This window comes from Perna viridis, chromosome 8, assembly GCF_037379345.1.
Source record: "Perna viridis isolate PV_CMFRI_1.1 ecotype Kerala chromosome 8, ASM3737934v1, whole genome shotgun sequence".
NCBI classification, from domain to species: Eukaryota; Metazoa; Mollusca; class Bivalvia; order Mytilida; family Mytilidae; genus Perna; species Perna viridis.
The window spans coordinates 24,253,042-24,273,208 of NC_142452.1; the positions used below are offsets into that span (position 1 = coordinate 24,253,042).

The window sequence follows — 20,167 nt, forward strand, 5'->3', positions numbered from 1 at the left end:
TCATAACACTTATCATGATTAAATACATTATAATAACTTTAGTATAATTGTTTATGTCGCTGTCTTTTCAATCATTTATGAACAGTCTCAAAATTGTATCATGGAATGTATGGGGCATCATGTCTTCAACAGTTTGTCTTAGCGCACTTACTATTTTGACAAAATGTGATGTATGCATACTGTCTGAACACAAGTTAAAAGAAACATCGATAGATTTTTCGTATAGTTTAGAGAATGGATAATCTTGTATTGCAAAATCAGTTCAATTGCCACCTGATTATAAAGCATACCATGAAAAAAGAGGCATAGCAATATTATATAAACGTTCTCTACAATTCTCTGTAAATAAAATTTATGACAAACTCTCAGAAAGAACTGTAGGAATAGCGTTGTAAAATCAATTATTCAGTTCATTGTATATATATTTGGTGTTTACATGCCCTCAAGCGAAAGCTTGGACAGTATGGCAGTGTCACAAGACAGACTATTTCTTGATGTTGCATCGAAGAGTAGTCTTGGATTCTACCAGCACTGCCATATCAAAACTGGAATGCAGATGACACTAGCGACTTTAGATCCTCGCGGATAAAACTGCTTGCCAGAACGAACTGCTTAAGTCTAAATAAGAATCTCTTTAGAATGCAGATGTCTGAAACTGATCGGTGTCCGCTATGCGATTCGAATAGCGCCGAGGATTTAGAACATTGTTACTTACGTACCCAGCACTCGATCATATACGGTCAAAATATAATACGGTTTTCAACTCGGTTGTAAATACTGGCTTGAACTTCAGTGAATTGTCGCCAAGTGCCAACGTTTTATTTCTTATTGGTGATATAGGTTATGCTTTTAGCGATGATGTTGGTTTGTCATATGATTCTATGGAAGAATGTACCTTGTAGAATCATTTAACAATCGTCGCAGTATTCTTAATCAGTACTTTTTAATGGAAATGATGGTTTTTGTTTTTTACGTCGTATTTTACTCAGAAATTAGATTTTATTGATATTTTACGACTCATTCACTGAGATTGATATTTTACGTACGATGATGTTCTTGGAAATTGCTGATATTTTTAATCACAGAAATAACATTTTATGTACTATGATAACCATGTGTTTCTCAGAGGAATTTTATATTGTTATTTTCTATTGTTATTGCAGCTGAATATTCTAGCAGTTCTGTTGTACATTTTGTAACTATGATAGACGCACCGTACCCTGGTAGCTGGTGCCCCTTTGTAAAGGGGTAGCTTCTAAATAAAATATAATACTGTGTTAAATTCCTTTGATATGTTATACTCATACTATAGAAATCAAGGGAATGTTTTGATTGCAGGTGATCTTAACGGTAGTCTATTGTCAAAAGATAGGTTGGTGTCTAATGCACTCAAATCAAATCAATTATTGAAATTTGCTAACCGAAATAATTTATGATATGTAGTAAACGAAATACATTACAAAGGTCCAAACCATACATTTGTATCAAAAAACAGTCAATCGTAGATTATATTCTGGCTGATGATGTATGTAGATAGATGAGGATTTATGAGATCCTTGTTGAAGGGGAGATAAGCAGTACTTCCGATCATTTACCAATATACATATATATATATATTTATTTATATTGCATTAAACTCAAATTCTCACATAGTTTTAGAACAGTGTTATAAACGTCCATCATGGCATCGTATGATAGACTTTCAAATTGATTATTATCAACAGTGTTTAGTGGAGTCCCTAAACGCTTTATCCGAGGATATAGAAAGTGGGGTTATAGATATTGACTCGGGATATGATGCATTTTTATCCGTCGTCCTCGATCCGTCAGAGTGTGCTGTACAAAAAAAAAAAACTGTTTCAAACCAAATACGAAACCATATTGGACTAATGACGTTAAGGAAGCACACAAAGAGGTCGTGGTCGTGTACAGAACGAACATGTAAAATATGGTGGTACAAAATTTGTGCATTTCATAACTACACTATTTAATCGTATTGTATATGAAGGTCGTATCCCGAGAAAGTGGAAGTGCGGTCTCATAGTTCCCATAGATAAAGGTGGAACAAAAAGTAAAACTACTTCGGAGAGTTATAGACCTGTTAGTCTTCTGTCTGCTGTTCTAAAATTATTTGAGAGTGTACTAAGATCACGTATTACCTCTCGTGTTCTACAGGAAAAATTCCCAAACCCCCAACAGCAAGGATTTCAGCAGTGTCTCGGCTGTATGACAGCTTCCTTTAATCTACATGAAACCATATACCACAATATTGAAATGTCTAATAACAAAGTTTATATAGCATTCTTAGATAGTAAGCAGGCATTTGATTCAGTGTGGAGAGTGGGGTTAATGTACAAATTGTATAATTTAGGGATAACAGTTACGTTGTGGTGTATAATTAATGATATGCATACTGATACGTATAGCGCTATTGTTGTAAAATGAGGCCCCTTTTTTTCTGTGTTTGAAAACTTTCAGTAATCGAAATCGGAAAGATTAATCCAGATGGACAACCTTTTGATGTTGTTTTTTGATCGGATTAAAAGCACAAATGACGGTACGTTAGGATTTATTTAATACCGATTTCATTGTTGCTGCATGTTAAAGGAGTCATAGACCTGTAATGCATTAAATCGCAGGTGTGTTATTGATCATTAAGATATTGGAATGGACTCTATGATCTCGTATTACATATAGTTTTCTTCTATTTACATAATTGATTGTGAATTGAATTCTGTTTTGTTTGGCCTCCATGCTTGACCGCTTTCAACGCGTCATTTAATTTAATGTAGCCATTTGTCCTGTGGCACTAGGGTATAAGTGTGAACGGATTGTGTGAATTTATACGTCTATGGACGGATTTAGATGATTATCAATCGCAGTTTCAGGTAAGATGTATAGTGCAACCTTATTCTTTGGAGCCCACACGGAAAGAGTAATTTTCTTATTATACAAATATTTATGTTTTACAAGATTACATATTATTGAATTTGAGATCATGTCAGCCTTAACAACATTGAAATATTAAATTGTTTGGTCGTAATTTATTGCATGACTGGAGAACCGTAACCAATGCACTTGTTCACGTTTATAAAACATTATGACAATACAAGTAATGTCAGTATCTAGAATTACAATAAAAACGTAATGTTGGAAAATGTCTCATACATTGCTTTGTTGATTTATTTAGATTACAATACTTAGTGAGTGTGCATTTTCTGTACATAAATACAGGATAATTTAAAACGCAGTCAATTTTATGTAAAGACACAATGTGTTACATTATTATGAATAAGTGTGTGGAAAAGTAGTTAGAGAGTTTACGTTATTAAAAGAATGTATTTCCGCGTTAAAATGTATCGTGTATATTGTGTGTGTTATTGTTGCGACAAAATCACTCATCACTTTATGCACACTCTTCGAATTCCTTACTCTTGGTCCAAGTGCCGTTTCTTAGGCGACGTATCCGTACGATATGATCGGAATCTTTATGTTAGCCATTCTATGGAGACCGTTACTAAACATTTGTTTTATATTACTAGAATACTTCTTCGTTGTATCCACATTCACATGTTTGAGTTAATTAATGGTATCAATTCAATGTGGATCCGGAAAAATTCGAAAGATCTTATGGAAACCCCCAGTTTAAGATAATAATCAGAATACAATAGCATTAAAACCTATGATTTTTCAACTCTTTATACTTCTATTCCCTATACTCATTTAAAATCCCGACTTAAAAACATTATATATCGTTTTAACTCCAAAAAAAAAAAGACGTTACACCTATATACAAATATATAGTTCTTGAAAGAGATTCCTCATACTTTGTAAAAATAATTACAAAATCATCTGCGAAATATACCGATTGATTGATTGATTGATTGATTGTTGGGGTTTAACGCCCGAGCAGCAATATTTCAGCTAAATTCAGGCGATGAACATGAAAGGGATGATAAAATAAACATGAAATGATGATGATAAAATGAAAAAAGGGATGTGACACAAGCATAATAGGATCGACAAATTTTGATTGCCACTAGAAAAAGAGGGGATGGATAGCGTCGACCAATTTAGCCTCCTGTGGCGGAGCGCAAAGGTTCCTACTCCTATCGAATACCACAGCTATGGTTTGCGGTCAGGTTTTCCGTATTATTGCCTGACAACCTCAGCATGTAACACGCCAGGGGTACCCCATTCCACCACCTGGGGCACACGTCCCAGTTGCTCTGTTGGCAGAGCGCATAACCCCATGCCAGGTTCGTTGTATCCACATTCACATGTTTGAGTTACCGAAATCCATGAGATTTTTTACATCCTACTGTTTGGAGGGACTAACGAACATACATGTACGTCTCCCGACCATCTTTTTCGTAGAAAAAAATAATTGTTCACCTTTGTTTATTCACTTTGGTCCTGTGCTAAGAGAGCCGGGGTTTGAGCCCTGTGTCAAAGTTCCCTTTAATTGGACATACGATTGTGGTTTTCAACGATTTGTTGGATGTTACATCCCATAAAACCATTCTCCCTGGTTTGGAAAAAAAATTCCATGGTCGTATACTAATTAAAAAACTATTTTTGTGGACACCTTGTCTAATGATATTTGTGGTCCATATATGTTGGATTAGACGTGACTTCGGCGTTTTGCATTTGTGCCGATGTTTTTCTTTCACTTACGCCGAATTTTCCCTTGGATCGATTTTTTTCATTACAGGTAAATTACTGTTCAAAAAAGTTAAATTTTTCACGATATTTTTTATATATTTTTCATAATAGGTTTTCCCTTTGAGGTCTGATGTCTAACTGTGTCAGCCACCTGGGGTACACATTTCAATAGCTCGGTTTGCTTAACATCCGACCACTGGTTAGATCTCAGTGTTAACTTACTCGCCTTTTTTACAGGGGCTTGTTCCCACTATCAAATATGCAGCCCCGCTAGTATATTACTACATTATAAGTTATATACTATCTTGGCTGCAAATTTAGTTATATACATGCACTAGTGGGGCAGTATATTTGATAGTGGGAGCAAGCCCCTGTGCCTTTTTAAACAAGCTGGGTTCTGTTTGGATTTATTCTTTCAAACACCCGGGCCTTCCAAACGAGAATTCATTACATTTTTGTAGAGGTTTGTGTAATGAGACTTGATTAACATGTGCACGCATTTGTACGTATTGTTTTACTTTCTGATTTAACCACATTTTCGGTTTTCTTTATTTGGGTTCATGGTAACATCATAATGAAATCGACTAGACTACGACAATTAACTGAGTCGTTCCGTTTCTACCCGGTACCTTACTGGCATTATGCATAGTTTTACAGTTATTCATTTTCAAAAATTCTTATGAGATTTAATGCAAAATTTGAGTAATCTGATGTAGAAAGTCACTGTGCTTGAAGAATCATAGTATAATTATGTATATGCATAAACAAGAAAACCACATATTTTTATGGTTTATCATTGTATTTACGTTTTTTTATTTTATTTTTGTTTTGTCTTTTTTTATACCACTTGTTACAAAGTTCATTTGAAACTTCTCCTAAAGTATCTTCTTGTTCTATTTGGCTATAAACCAAAATGTACGACGAGGCACAAAAAATGACTGAAAAAGCTGAAAGTACGAATGAAAACGGATCCAGAACCTTAACTTTTTTACCAAGTGTATTGAAAAGTTACGACATTAGTCTTCTAGATACAGTTTCATTTGAATAAGAAAATAAACGCAAGCTTATTCAAATACACAGACGAATGTCCATTAATTATAATACCGACGGCAGTGAAATTATTTCTGAAGTGCAATATATTTCATTTCACTATATTTTGAAAGCAAACCTATTTGTTTACAAGTCGATACATATAGTTGTACATGCTGTTAAACCCTTTAAATACATTGATTGATTGATTGATTGTTGGGGTTTAACGTCCGAGTAGCAATATTTCAGCTTTATTCAGACGAGCCCTATAAATGCAAGGTTTCTTTTCTATCATGGTGAACTGATAGGAACTTTATATGTACTGACAACATCCTCAGGCTGAACAGTTATTTTCAGGCGTACAATTTTCCGCGTATAATAACGTAGATACTGTACGTTCTCTAAATTTACCTGTTTAGCCAACTGCAAGCCCCCGTTGAATAAATTGCCAAAAACTCTCCGTTCCCGTATGTTGTATTATACGCATGAGTATGATAGAAATAAGAAGTCAACACCTATTAGAAAAATCCAGGGCCCAATAACACCGTTGAATGTAATTTCATCCGTTTTGCCTTCATTATTTCCTTTTTCGTTCCGCGCTTTGCTTGTACCGGTACTGTTCAAGCATGTGTATAAAAGGCTAATTGATAATAATAGTGTAGAATACAATATTAACACGACAAAATCAGTAATGATATCAGATCCGGCTACATCCCCTTTAGTCATAGTATCAATGTCCTTAGCTACCTCAATACTGCAGATGATAAATGCTTGTTATACGAAGTCATATACAAATTGTATGTTTGAAAATGTGAATTCTAATAGGCTTTATTGATTTTCATGTCAGTAAAGGAACAAAATACTTACGCGTGGTACTATGTACATGTGTACAATGTATATAATTCTAGCCGCATTATGCTTAGTGGAAAGATATGATTACTATTGATGACCACATGAAAAGTGTAGTGGTCACTTATTACTACGTGTGACTTGCTTTAAGAGAAGTGTATTAACCATTTCCTTCCGGTAAGTGTATAAATATCATTCGTATGTAGTTACATGTATTTTACCAGCGGGGGGGAATACACACGTACTTGTGCAAATATATGTTTCTAATATACCATCTTGATTGTGGTGAAATACTAAACGGTAATTTTTTTTAAAAATGAAGATATTCTGAATTTCAATGTATATACCCTGATATGATAACACTTTTTATGAATCTTAGCTTCAAGTCGCGAACTGAATACCCCAATATCTCAAAGACAAACTAATACCGATGATTTTATATGGAATTTCCTATACTTCACCTATTACATCCAAAATTTTCAATTATAAAAGGCTGTTGAAGGACCTCGAGATTGAGGACTTCAAGGTTAAACAATCTGACTGTCCTTGCAAACTCTCCATTCAAATAGTATGGTCCTTCCGGTCACGTAATTACATGTACGTGAGATTTAAACATCATCGAAAACGAATCTCTCGGTAAGGTCCTTTTTAAAGATTCCAAGTACCGTGAACCACACTCCGTAAATTGGAATTATAACTTAAGTTCTTTTGGATGCCGTAGAGGACTACGCAAGAAAACGGATAAAACGAACAAGAAGACATTGATAATCTCTGTCAGAATGAGTAGAGACTGTGTGTTCTTTAATTTTGAAACGTGTGAAAGTTTTAAGTAGGTCAATGATAGTCAATGCTACATCAGTTTTCAAGGACCAAAACATTGTCTATTATACAAAAAAAAAATGTTATCGTACCGGCAGACAAAGCCCAAAAATAACATTGTTTTTATCTGCAAAACGTAATATATCCTATGTTTATTATCAGAGGTAGACACAGAAAACAATAGCAGTAATAAAACCTATACTGATACCACACTCTCCATAGAATAGATAATGCAAAACCATAAATCTGTGCTATCCTTTTTTGGTCTCTCTACCAAGGACGATGATTGTGATCTACAGTCTATGTACTGGATTCCTAAACTCCACAAGAATCCATACAAACAAAGCTACATAGCTGGATCTGATAAATGTACCACCAAACCTAGCTCTTTCAAAACTTTTAACTTCTATTCTCACAGCTGTCCAATCACGCTACTTGTTACTCCCGTTAATTCAATGTGGATCCGGAAAAAAATCAAAAGATCTTATGGAAACCCCCAGCTTAAGATAATAATCAGAATACAATAGCATTAAAAACTTATATATCGTTTTAACTCAAAAAAAAAAGACGTTACACCTATATACAAATATATAGTTCTTGAAAGAGATTCCTCATACTTTGTAAAAATAATTACAAAATCATCTGCGAAATATACCGATTGAATGATTGATTGATTGTTGGGGTTTAACGCCCGAGCAGCAATATTTCAGCTAAATTCAGGCGATGAACATGAAAGGGATGATAAAATGAACATGAAATGATGATGATTAAATGAAAAAAGGGATGGGACACAAGCATACAAATTTTGATTGCCACTAGAAAAAGAGGGGATGGATAGCGTCGACCAATTTAGCCTCCTGTGGCGGAGCGCAAAGGTTCCTACTCCTATCGAATACCACAGCAGGGTTCTTTAACGTGCGAGAAACGTGGCATTTTTCCCAACACGGTGCACCACTATGGTTTGCGGTCAGGTTTTCCGTATTATAGCCTGACAACCTCAGCATGTAACACGCCAGGGGTACCCCATTCCACCACCTGGGGCACACACGTCCCAGTTGCTCTGTTGGCAGAGCGCATAACCCCATGCCAGGTTCCTGAGCACTATTTAGTCGCCTTTTACGACAAGCATAGCGCTGCTGCAGGCCTATTCTTTTGACACCCGGACCTGCACGGGGCGAAATATACTGAACAAAATGTTTTCAAAATGCTGTATATTTTGATCGATAACATACTAGTATTTGTCCAGTGTGGTTGACGCGTTTGGTTACTCTTTTAAACATTGAAGACATCTCAAATACATTGATATATATATTTTTGTTATTCTATAACTCTTTCAAAACCTCATGTCCAACATCAACTTTCCTTTGCTATTACAACTTACTTAGTGTCTTCATTGGGTAATTATTTAGAAATATTAAGTGCTGAGCTCAGATCATCTTAACTTAATTGTGTGTTTTATATGCAAAATGTACTATTTTTTTTTTTCAACCTTCATGAAAACATCGGTATTGTCTTGAGTAAGATTTATTATATCTTGAGAAATCATTTTATTGTATCATCCACGGGTCTGTCACATAAAAGGATATAGTCCCTGTCAAGGTGACCAATCAAATACATGTATATGTTTATTTCACTCCAGTAGAATGTTGTTCCATTTACCATCTTCAATAAGACTTTCAACGGTGGCGAATCTAGAAATTCCGAAAAGAGAAGACCCGTTTTATTGGTTTCTATGGACTTCCATTAAAGTTAACATAAAATTAACAAAAATGAGAAAAATGTCTGCACCCCCAAAACCGCTCCCGCACCAAGGACCCCATATATATATTTAAAATTTTCCACCAGGTAGCTATGTATTTTTTCTTTAAGTAGGGTTGTTAAGCTACTATATTGATTCATATGATGCGTTTTCATAATCCCGTTAAGTTGACATGAATCATTTATATAAGTCAAGCCTTAATAATTTCCACAATACGAATATATATCGTGGTTATTTTTGTATATTCTGTGTGTTTCTTTTACATGTATTACATTTTATTACAATATATTCGGTGATAATGATAAAAGGTACTTTTGAACACGAGTACAATATACCGAAATCGACAATAATTGTATATATATGATATGGTATTCTTTTATCTACCACAGTCATATAAAGTTTTGAATTAGTTGGACGACCACTACTCATGATGAACCCCCTTTTTAGAATCTCTTAATCCGCCCCTGGTCTTTCCTTCCCACAAGCCTGGTGACCATGCTAGAAGCTTACGTAAGACAAACGGGCGTAAATCTTTCCATCGGTTAATGACAAGCTGACTTCTTTTTGGACTTATTGTTTTAAACACCCAGGCCTTTCAAACGAGAATAGTATACATTTTTGTAGAGGTTATTTGGTATAATGAAACTTAACACATGCATGCTGTTGTGTGAATTAATTATTTTTTTCTGATTTATTTAGTTTCTCGGTTTTTCTTTATTTTGACTTCCAAAATCATGGTAACATCACGACGAGACTATGACAAATCATCCAGGTTCCAATTGGTACCTTGCTTACGTGAAACAAGAAAAGCACAGATTCCCCCCCCTCTTTTTTTAGGTTGGAAACTTTGTTAATTTTGCACAGAACTTGGTAAAATAGTATTAGATAATAGCATAGAATCCCCTTTGAACCCCCTTTTTAAATCTTTAAATCTGTCATTGGTATTTCCTCTCCACAAGTTTAGCGACCATATATATGCATGCGAGAAGCTCATATAAGCAAAACGGTGGTAATTCTTGCTGTCGGTTAAAATGCGCTACAGAGCTTAGTAATTTTGCAAAATGTTAACTTGTCCACGAATATGCACACACTAACATCAAAGATAATCAATCTTGACATTAAAAATCAGTTTTGAAACTATTATTAAAGTGCTGAGGTAGTGCGGTAAAAAGATCATTTTGACATTTCAGTGAAAAAAATAACTCCAATTGTTTTAAGTGCAAACCCATTTTCTTAGTTATAAAACACGTAGAAATCAAGGTACTCAGTTCAAGCTGTTACAAATTGGAGAGTGCTACGATAGCAAATACTCTTATTCAGACAAATATGTACATGTTACTAAAAGGCGGAAACCGAAAACAGGACAGAAATTGAAACGGATTACGGAGTGGGAATGCGATAATTTTTTACCATTATAAGTATCTTTTATTAAAACAATCGTTTTAAAAAACGCCGCTTTAACACTTCCATTACAGGATGTTTTTTTTCATATTTTTTGTTGCCATTTTGTTTTGTTCTTTTTATGCACGTATATTATTTCGTGTTACGAAAATAGAATAAATAACATTTATCTCAAAATCGTTAAATGGCATGTTTTCAACATATCATAGAGCTTCCTGAACTGATAAAAACATTTTAAGTTTTTGTCCGTTTTCAATGTTTTATCATTAAATTTACGCTTTATTATTATTTTTTGTAATTTTGTTTTTTTTTTATATTTCATAATTTGCTTTGCTGTTTGTTTTTTTATGTACTGTAACACTTGGTAAAAAGTTCATTTGAAACTTCTATACTACCTTCTTGTACTGTTTGACTGTAAACAAAAAGTACGACTACTCGAACATATTAAGTGTCAGTCCCTCTAAGAATTAGGCAGTAGATGAAACGTGGTATTAAAAAAAAACCATCATTTTGATAGTGTAATTTGACTATTTGCATCATCAGAATCAAGATTTTCCATATCATGCTGGACAATTGAGTTACAATTTCATTGAAATGCACTGAAAATGAATATTTCAAGGGCAGATAACTCTGTCACAAACCTAATTTTTTCTAAGATTCTATTGAAAACTTTCTGAGTAAAGCCAGTGATGCAGAGATTGAATAGTGTTATTTTCAAATAGAGAAAGTATCCTTGAGAAATATGACATTGTTATATCGTTTTTTTTTACGTGCATGTTTCTGATTTTTCCCCATTTTGCCTGATTCTTACAAACATTTACGCTTAACTATATTACTCGACGCGTTAGTATGATAAAAACACATGCCGACTCCTTATACCACCATGCACAACCTAATTGCACATTTGAATATAAGTTCATTCCTTTTGCTTTATTTTGTTCTGCACTTATTATTATTTAGTTTTATTCCAGTCCATTTCTTTTCGTTTTCGTTTTGTTTTGTTTTGTTTATTGTTTTTTTTGTTTCGCAGTTTGCGTGTATCTAGGTTACAGACCACCAATTCAACCAATGAGCATTTGGAACGTACGCAAAAATAGTCCTACGCAGAAATTACCCCAGTTCCTCATAGTGCTGTGAAAAAAAGTTCTCATCTCATTTAAAAAATTTAAACAGTTTCTGAAAGGAAAAACATTTCTGTACATTTTATAGGTGCATTTTGCTTCTTGTGATGTGAAGCCTAATCTCCATAATGATTTCTAAATATACCCCTATCTTGTGAAAACACTGGGATTTCCCATGCTACTTATAGACACTTCACTTCCGGTGACCAGTACTGCACTGCAAGTCTGCTAACCCCACATGCCATTCTGAGGATTGTGAGCTGACATATGTAGAATCATGCTGATATATAGTCATCTGCAGGTTAAAGTTAAGGTAAAGTCCAGAGAAGCCATTGAATATTGTGAAATTAGCATAGAAGGCTATGGGAAGTGGAATTAGTGGTTTTTAGCCTCTATACTACTGAGTATTTTGGTCGTTCATTCTGGTAAAGTTTTGCCAGTGACCAAAATAAGAAATAATGTTTGGAACGCATTAGATACTACATGTACTATACCCAATAAATTATACATATACATATATAATATATTCTATATTATATTGGAAGCACAGTTAACCCGATTATGAAATTAAGGATGTTAAGAAGTGGTGGGATCGATTTAGACATGACATGACCAACATGTTCAAACATGATCGAGCATTTATCTAGTTACATGTATAAAAGGCTAATTCGGTTCATTCCCATTTATCCAACTTTTGGAAATTTCAGGTAATACAGGTAAAAAATAAAAGCTGGATAAATGAGATCAAAGGTAATTAAGAACAAAGGATTCTTGATTAGAGCTTGGGTTAAGGTGAGTATTGAAATATGACTACTCTTTAATAAAGCCTGGATATTTTTCAGGATATTAATTTCTGTAGTTTTTAATACATGAGACCATTTTTGTTTTAATTTTTTATTTTGTTTTCTCATTTTTGGGGTACTTTTAATGCATGAAAGTAATAATTTTGTACGATGATATTAAGCTGTTTTTTATTTGTATATTCATTTTATGGTAAAGTTGTATATTTTTCATTTGTTCAGGAACTCCAATATTGTGATCCTGGTAAAGTTCCGTCTCATTTTTTTTATATTTTTATATTGACCAGGTTTTGCATACTGTTTTTTTTTCTCTAGGTTATTATACCTTGTTGAATTCGCAATTGATAAATTTCACTTTTCCTGTTTTTTTTTTTTTTTTTTTTTTTTTTTTTTTTTTTTTTTTTTTTTTTTATAGGACTGATGATTGTGACGCATAAGCAACACAGTCATCGTGAAATAAATGAATTGTTTTGGGCTTCAAAAGAACAAAAAAAAAGATATTCATATGTTTATTGTACAATATTAAGCATCATATAACATGATAATAACAATGACACCATACAGCATACTGTATCAATCGAATCTCTGTCAAAGCCTGTGTGTTCTGAAATTTCTGAATAATCAGGTATAAGTTTGGGTGAGTTTGGATAAGATTTGTTGAGTTTTTTTTGGTTTTTTTTTTATGCCATCCTTCAAGATGATTTGTGGTCGTCCCGGGTCTCTCGGTCGAATGGTGGTTCCAACGGTCTGGTTCTCTGTCAAGCCACTGTTCTGTCACGTAGTCGTTGAAGCTGGTCACTTTTGTATCGTCTCTTTGATAGACGTCTAGTGCATTGAACCACTTCTACTTGGTCTGGTGGTACAAAAGGAAGTGCTGATGCTCGTCGTTCATGTTGATAGAGGGTCGGAATATTCTTGTATTGCTCTGTCAGGCCAAGAGTCTGTACCTTTTGACAGAAGTGGAATTGTAAGGCTGAGGTGTCGAAAGTTGTCAAAAGTATCGGTCCATTGTCCTTGCAAGTTGATGTTCTGTCTGGTGGCGGGTTGCTGTGTTAGTTCGGAATTACATTGGGTGGGTGGATGTGATTCCTGGGAAAGTTGTCTTTGGTGTTGAATGTGCCTTGACAGTCTTTTTCGGTACATTACCAGTAGATGAGTTCAGCGTCTCGTCCCTGTTTTCTGGTATTCACCATGTATCTGTAGCTAGATATCAAACTTCTAGGTAGTGACCACGAGCATGTGGAATAAGCCTGACTTGTGCGTTTGCCATTTTGACTGATAATATTTTTGACTGAGGTCCTATATATACCAAAATTGAAAGCTTAGATATGCTTTCTGAAAACTGTTCTGTTCCATAGGATGACACTTCGAGCACTTGAATATATTGGCTTGTATGCTTGGATGGCTGAATACAAAACTAAGGAAGTGTAACGAAAGTTTAGATTTGTTATATCTGATTAATACACAGAATCATTAAAAATAATTGACAGTGACCATTTTTCACATACACTATAAACTCTTTAATTTCATTAGAGATAATTAAATATTTAATTTGGCCCAATTCATCATTTTAAAATAAATTAGTTATCTGATTTATAATAACAACTAATTCACTTTTTATTAGATATTATATGAATGCTTTACACTTTAATTGTCATAAAGTTGGGTAAATGGGAAGACACCGCTAATTCAAATTGAATAAAACAAAAAATATTAAAACAAAAAAATATTCCGAAATAAACACGACAGAAACCAGTAATGATATTACATTACTAGATCGACCCGGCTGACCTCCTTTTGTTATTGTATCAATTACCTGGAAATGATCAATGTCTGATGGTTATCACTCAGTAAAACCCGTCCTTGCATTTAAAAACGAAGCTATATAATAATTGTATATGAAAATTTTAATAGGATTTAATGATTTTGCGTGGTACAATGTTCTAGTCGCATTATGCGTAGTGGAAAAGACAACTACTACTAATACAAGGATTAAACCACATTGAAAGTGTATTTTGTCACTTGTTACTACGTGTGACTTACTTTAAGAGAAGGGTATTAAGCATTTCCTTCCGGTAAGTGTATGAATGTTATTCTTATGTAGTTACATGTATTTTACCAGTTTATCAATGTTTACACTGTGTTCGACATTTTTTATAACATTACCCTGACACCTCTCCTGTTCAAAGTGTCTAGATCCGCCCCTGCTTTTTATTGATCTTAGCTTCTTGTACTATTATATGTCGATATTTAAATTCTGTTGTTTTTATTTTACTTGAACATTTTTGCTGGTTTTACAAGAATAGTAAGTAATCGAACTTAATATTGTATCATCTCTGATCTGAAAGTGGACATTTAGTTTTGAAAATCTATCATGGAGCTGTAAATGGACTCAGTATACTAGTATTTGTGTAGGCATTAAGAAAACAAACAACTTAGAGTGGGGTACAATTTAAAATAACGTTATGTTTTCTTGTTTTTTTTTGTATTGTTTTATTGGTATTTCATTACAGAAATGACATGTACCGTCTGCTTGAGCTGTCAAGAAAGCAGGATGTCTGTCCGTCTGTCAAATTACTTTATTAACTATAAATATTGTGAAACTCCACCAACGTTAGTCTGGAGGTCTTGAAGGTTATGTACATAATGTACATGTATGCACCTCTGTTTGAAAAGTTTTGTAAACAAAGCTAGAATATGAATTGTCGTGTCTTTGTTTTGTTCACAAACTTGGTAGTGTACTGTATATTCATTTTATTTTTTTGAGTAACTTCAATGATTATTAAGTGAACAAATTGACGTATCTCTACTTTTCATACTGATTCAGTGTCAAATGTGTAAAATAAGATCAACTTGTTATAATTATGCAACACATTTTTTTTCTCGATTTTATATCAAAAGTTGGAGGAACTGAAAGCAAATTGGTTGTATATGTTATGTACAAGTTGTAATTTTGTACTTGTTATAAGATGTACAAAATGTCCGAATATGTTATAACGTTTATGACCAAAAGATACAAGCAATACCATATTCAAATTTTGCCTGTACAAGTTATAACATGTACAAACAATTTTTTTCATTTTGTACAATATTTATGCATATACTCTAATATTATTGACGGTTTAATTATGACATGAGATGCAATAATTGAAAAGTCCCAGTACACCATAGGCAGTTTTATTTACATCTGGTAAAAGATCATGTATACAATTCGAAAGTTAGGGACAGACTCCCTAATTAAATAAACAATGACTTGTTCAAAATTTTTTGGTAGTAGATAATAAAACATTTATAAATATAATAATATAATGAATATAAAATGATTGATACTGAAATTATTACTGAAAGTAATGATTGATATATTTTTTGGTCTGTTTGAAAAAAAAACTCAATGCCCGTGGTGCGCATTTGAATATATCTTCATTTTATTTACATTAGGTTACATTTGTGTGGATCACGTTTCAAAATCCGGGACTACATGCACATGTATATACACACATAACAGCATTTACGGTAAATTAAAAATAAATGTCAATTAATGAATATAAATTCTATAGATACGAAGAAAATTATAAAACCATAAAATAAACAATGACCAGCACTTAAAGTTTTATAAAATTTTGTTTCAACTAAAAATGTCCATTGTGACCCGCCCGGCCGTCCGTTATCTCCCGGTTATTTTAAACAATATAAGTGTAAAACAGTTCATATCTGTAAATAAATCAATAGCTAATAAAGTGTGAAATTCATATAGTCTTGTTCCTAAAAGTTTTTTTATGCTAGAATTGATATACTTGGACAAATTTTACATGTATTATTGAGGTTATGGTATGGTCCAGCTAAATACCAATACCAATAAGCATGAAATGTCGTTCTTTCCATTTAAATCTGGTTATTTGTTACAAGCTCGTGACAGCTAGAACTGAACTGCTTCAGATCTTTTTCATTTCCAAACAAAAGTATGCTCTGATTAAACTGTGCATTTATTTAAAATGATTTGAAGTTACATTGTAACATCTTCATTGTCTGCAAAATATTTAGTTGTACATGTAATAACATGTTTTCTTAGATAAGTTAATATGCTTATGTATAGCATATTGCATATAGGAACATTTAACTAAATATGTACATTGATTCTTGAAAACAAATTCCCAGATATTGTGAAAATAAAAGTTCCCGAAAAAGAGGGTTCCAGGTTATCATTCGGATTTTTATCGAAATTTTGTACGACTGAAGTAAGACTTTCCAATATAAAAGATGTTCAAGTCTGGGACCCTACTGATTCCGCCATTAGAACACAAGGCAGGTTTAGTTATATTTATTTACATTAATAAAAGAAATAACACTAGCTCTAATGAGCGTCTTTAAAATGGACATTACATACGTAACACTACATGACTTAAAAGCATTTAAAAGAAATAAAACGCATATCTGTCATCTACGTGCTATGACATTAGGCGATAATTAATTGTACGTAAAAATATGGTAACATAATTTGTTTTTCTAGCTTCCAGCTTTTCAGTTCAATGCACGAAACAGTGGTAGATACATCAGATTGGTTTCGGGGGGCTCGGCCACCCTAATGTTTATAAGTTTGTGTAGAATTTAGCTAAAAAAGGGGAAGATGATGCTAGCCTGGAACTCCTTCTGCATCGGGATCACTACCCATTCTTTGTAATTGTTTGGATTCGCGTATGTATCAAATATGAAGACAGCTCTTCCAATTGTTGTTTAGGACCAACCATAAATGCCTGTACCAAATCAGGACAATCGCGGTGGTTTCCAACTTTCCGGTTTTTACTCTGATATTGCCGTGTGTTATATGGACGTTCTTTTTGATATTTCATGCCTAGATTTGATCAATTCGGTAATTTTATCATTACCCGTCATTTGTAGACAACTTGAATATCGTAAATGAACGACTGCTTTATTAGGGTAAATGCATAGGAATGTACAACAGGTAATGATATGATGTTGGAGGTGAACTATTTTTTATTGGATCGTTATTAATTCAAGCCAAATGAATACGCATATTAAGTTCGGAGTAGAAGTTGTTTATAATACGGAATTAATCTGGATATTTTAAAAACAACTGTAAAGAGGACCTAGGTATTTGCATTTTAACCTTAAAGGGTGTGCCAATAGAACTTTATTCCTGCGGCAGTGTAAGACAGCTGCAGATGCATTACATGTTTTATAAATCTGTATTTTCTGTCGACCGCTATATCAATTTCAACCTTCGATCTAAATTGATAACATTAGTACAAACCAACTAATATATCCATAACGTGTGGGAAGGTGGTTGTTTGGGGGTGTACGACGTGATACAGCTGATACATTCTATACTTTGAATATATCTCTATTCATATATTTTATAACTTGATAACCATACTCGATCATACATTATCTATGGAAAATCAACACCCACAGATATAAATCAACTTTTAAATCCTAGAATTTTTACATGTACATGTATGCAGACAGCTATTACGAAAATATCAAGAGAAAATGAGCTATTACCACATAAATATGGATAGAAGTGCGTCTGGCATACGAATTATGACACATTCATATATTGATAAACCCCAAAAAACTGTCCTTTGATATAATATTAAAATTGATAATTTGATAATTATATGATCTAAGGCGAAAAAAAAACGGACCATTCCAGCGGCATTTCTGGGTTTGCATCTGTAAGAAAGTGACGCAACCTCTCCTCCCCCATGAGGTTATAATTATGCCACCATGGTGTATGACTTATTTGGCTCATTTCTCAAAAAAGTTTGAGATGTAATTTTTTTTTTTTCATAATTGAGAACACAACTCAATAATATTATCTATGTGAATCACTATGTATGTATCGAAAAGTGAGCGAAAGCCGCAGAGAATATATCGAAAAGAGATTAACACTACAAATGCTTGTAAATATTTCTATCGTAACTGGTAAACAATAACCTGTTTTGCGGGAGTATGGAATAGTATCGATTTATGGTAAATCGATGAGCATGCATGGTATATACTTCTGCGAGCTACATGTAGATTTTTTTCCTCGGGAAAGTGTATGTTCATTAAACACGAAAGGAGTGAAGACTTACTTCCGTATAAAGTGTTCAAAACTTGCAAACATTCCTTAAAGTCAAATTTCTTATGAATTGAAATCGAAATATTAAGAATTGATTCGTAATCAAAACGATATTTTTTATAAATAATTTGAATCGTGAAGTGCGGACCAATCTATGAAAATGTCGACACGTTATACAATATAAACTGGTTTGTATAAAGGGAGCCAAATAAAATGAAATTATTTTGTAATAATACATAATTAACAAATGACTATTTCACGAACAATAAGTTGCTCAAACGATCAAGTACCCTGTTCAAATTTATACATGATATAATTCCCATACACTCAACTATAATAAAGTTGAGTTTCGATTGTCATATCACCATAATTAATTGTTGTATTTTTTTTATCCAGGGTGAGTGGAGATTATTGAAGACCTAATATGGACGGAAAATACAAGTTCTTGGGAGTTTTCTGTGTAATTGTTTTGTTCGTCGTCTTGATATCAAACAGGGATACAATACCACAGAAAAGCATGGTTATTAATATGATACAAGGTAAAAAGACTGCGCCAACATTTTCAGAGATTGAGTCTGACAGTTCTGACCCTCTGACTTCAATTAAAAATGCATGCGGGGAATTGTGTGATACTTCTCGTAAGGGAACACCGGGTCAATACTTCGACCACGTCACGGCTAACATTAACTGCAAAGCCTTGTTTATGAACAAATACATTGACCGTGGTCATGGATTGCCGCATGCCCCTAGAAACATTCCAAAAGAACTAGTGCAGGAATATAATATGCATGGTAAAATTAAAATAACACAAACGTATTTTGACCAGCAATATCTTGGAAAAAAAGCAATGACACCTGTTTGGAAAAAAGATCTAATTGAAAAATGGATCTTGGAAGCGAAAGAAGGCAAACTGCATGGTACTTATGGGCCAGGTGAAACAAATGCTCTTCGCGATGGACTGAAACATGCTTCAGGAATCAAAGATGGTCGAGTTCTCGTCATTGGGTCTGAAAATCCTTGGGTTGAAGCGTGTGCGCTAGAGGCTGGTGCAAAAGAGGTAGTGACTCTCGAGTACGGTCGCATTATATCAGAGCACCCAAAGGTTAAAACAATGGTGCCTTATGATTTTCGAATGAGTTATCTAAATAATACTCTGGGAGAATTTGATGCAATAGTGACATTCAGTTCAGTTGAACATTCAGGGTTAGGGAGGTATGGTGATGCCTTAAATCCTTGGGGAGATATTATTGCGATAGCTAGATCTTGGTGTGTTGCTAAACCGGGAGCGTCCTTAACTATTGGAGTAATGTACAACTATGATAATGAGTTTTTACGCTTTAATGCAGATAGATGGTATGGGAAAATAAGATATCCATATCTGACAACGAACTGGAAACAAGTGTACCGAGGTCATGGAGGACAAAAAGTTCACGTGTTTAAAAAATAAAAAATAAAAATATCTGAGAAGTGTCAATTAAGACCCAATGTTATAATACAGATGGAAAGATGGATAAATAAATAATTCTTTAAGTGTCAGTCTCTGTAAGAATCAGGCAGTGGGTGGATCATTATGTGACAAAAACTACCATTAAAAAATAATTTGACTATTTACTCCATTAGATTTAAGGAAAAAAGTGTTCCA

The 20,167-nt window shown here is 33.7% G+C and overlaps 1 protein-coding gene across 9 annotated transcripts in view; it reads left to right on the forward strand.

The window, feature by feature from the left end:
• The window catches only part of LOC148609897 (uncharacterized), a 43,986-nt gene extending 24,000 nt beyond the window's left edge, over positions 1-19,986 (forward strand). The window contains exons 1-3 of one of the 9 annotated variants that reach the window (XM_088541464.1): positions 2,670-2,888; positions 12,351-12,435; positions 18,922-19,986. In XM_088541464.1, the coding sequence (XP_088397590.1) occupies positions 18,950-19,972 (1,023 nt within the window). In that variant the 5' untranslated portion in view covers positions 2,670-2,888; positions 12,351-12,435; positions 18,922-18,949 and the 3' untranslated portion in view covers positions 19,973-19,986. Of the gene's footprint in view, positions 1-2,429; positions 2,558-2,615; positions 2,640-2,669; positions 2,889-6,379; positions 6,721-12,350; positions 12,436-14,039; positions 14,519-15,756; positions 15,957-18,921 lie in introns of those variants that run through there. The other 8 variants (XM_088541462.1, XM_088541467.1, XM_088541466.1 and 5 more) reach the window with 8 other exon arrangements.
• Positions 19,987-20,167: the final 181 nt, after the last annotated feature.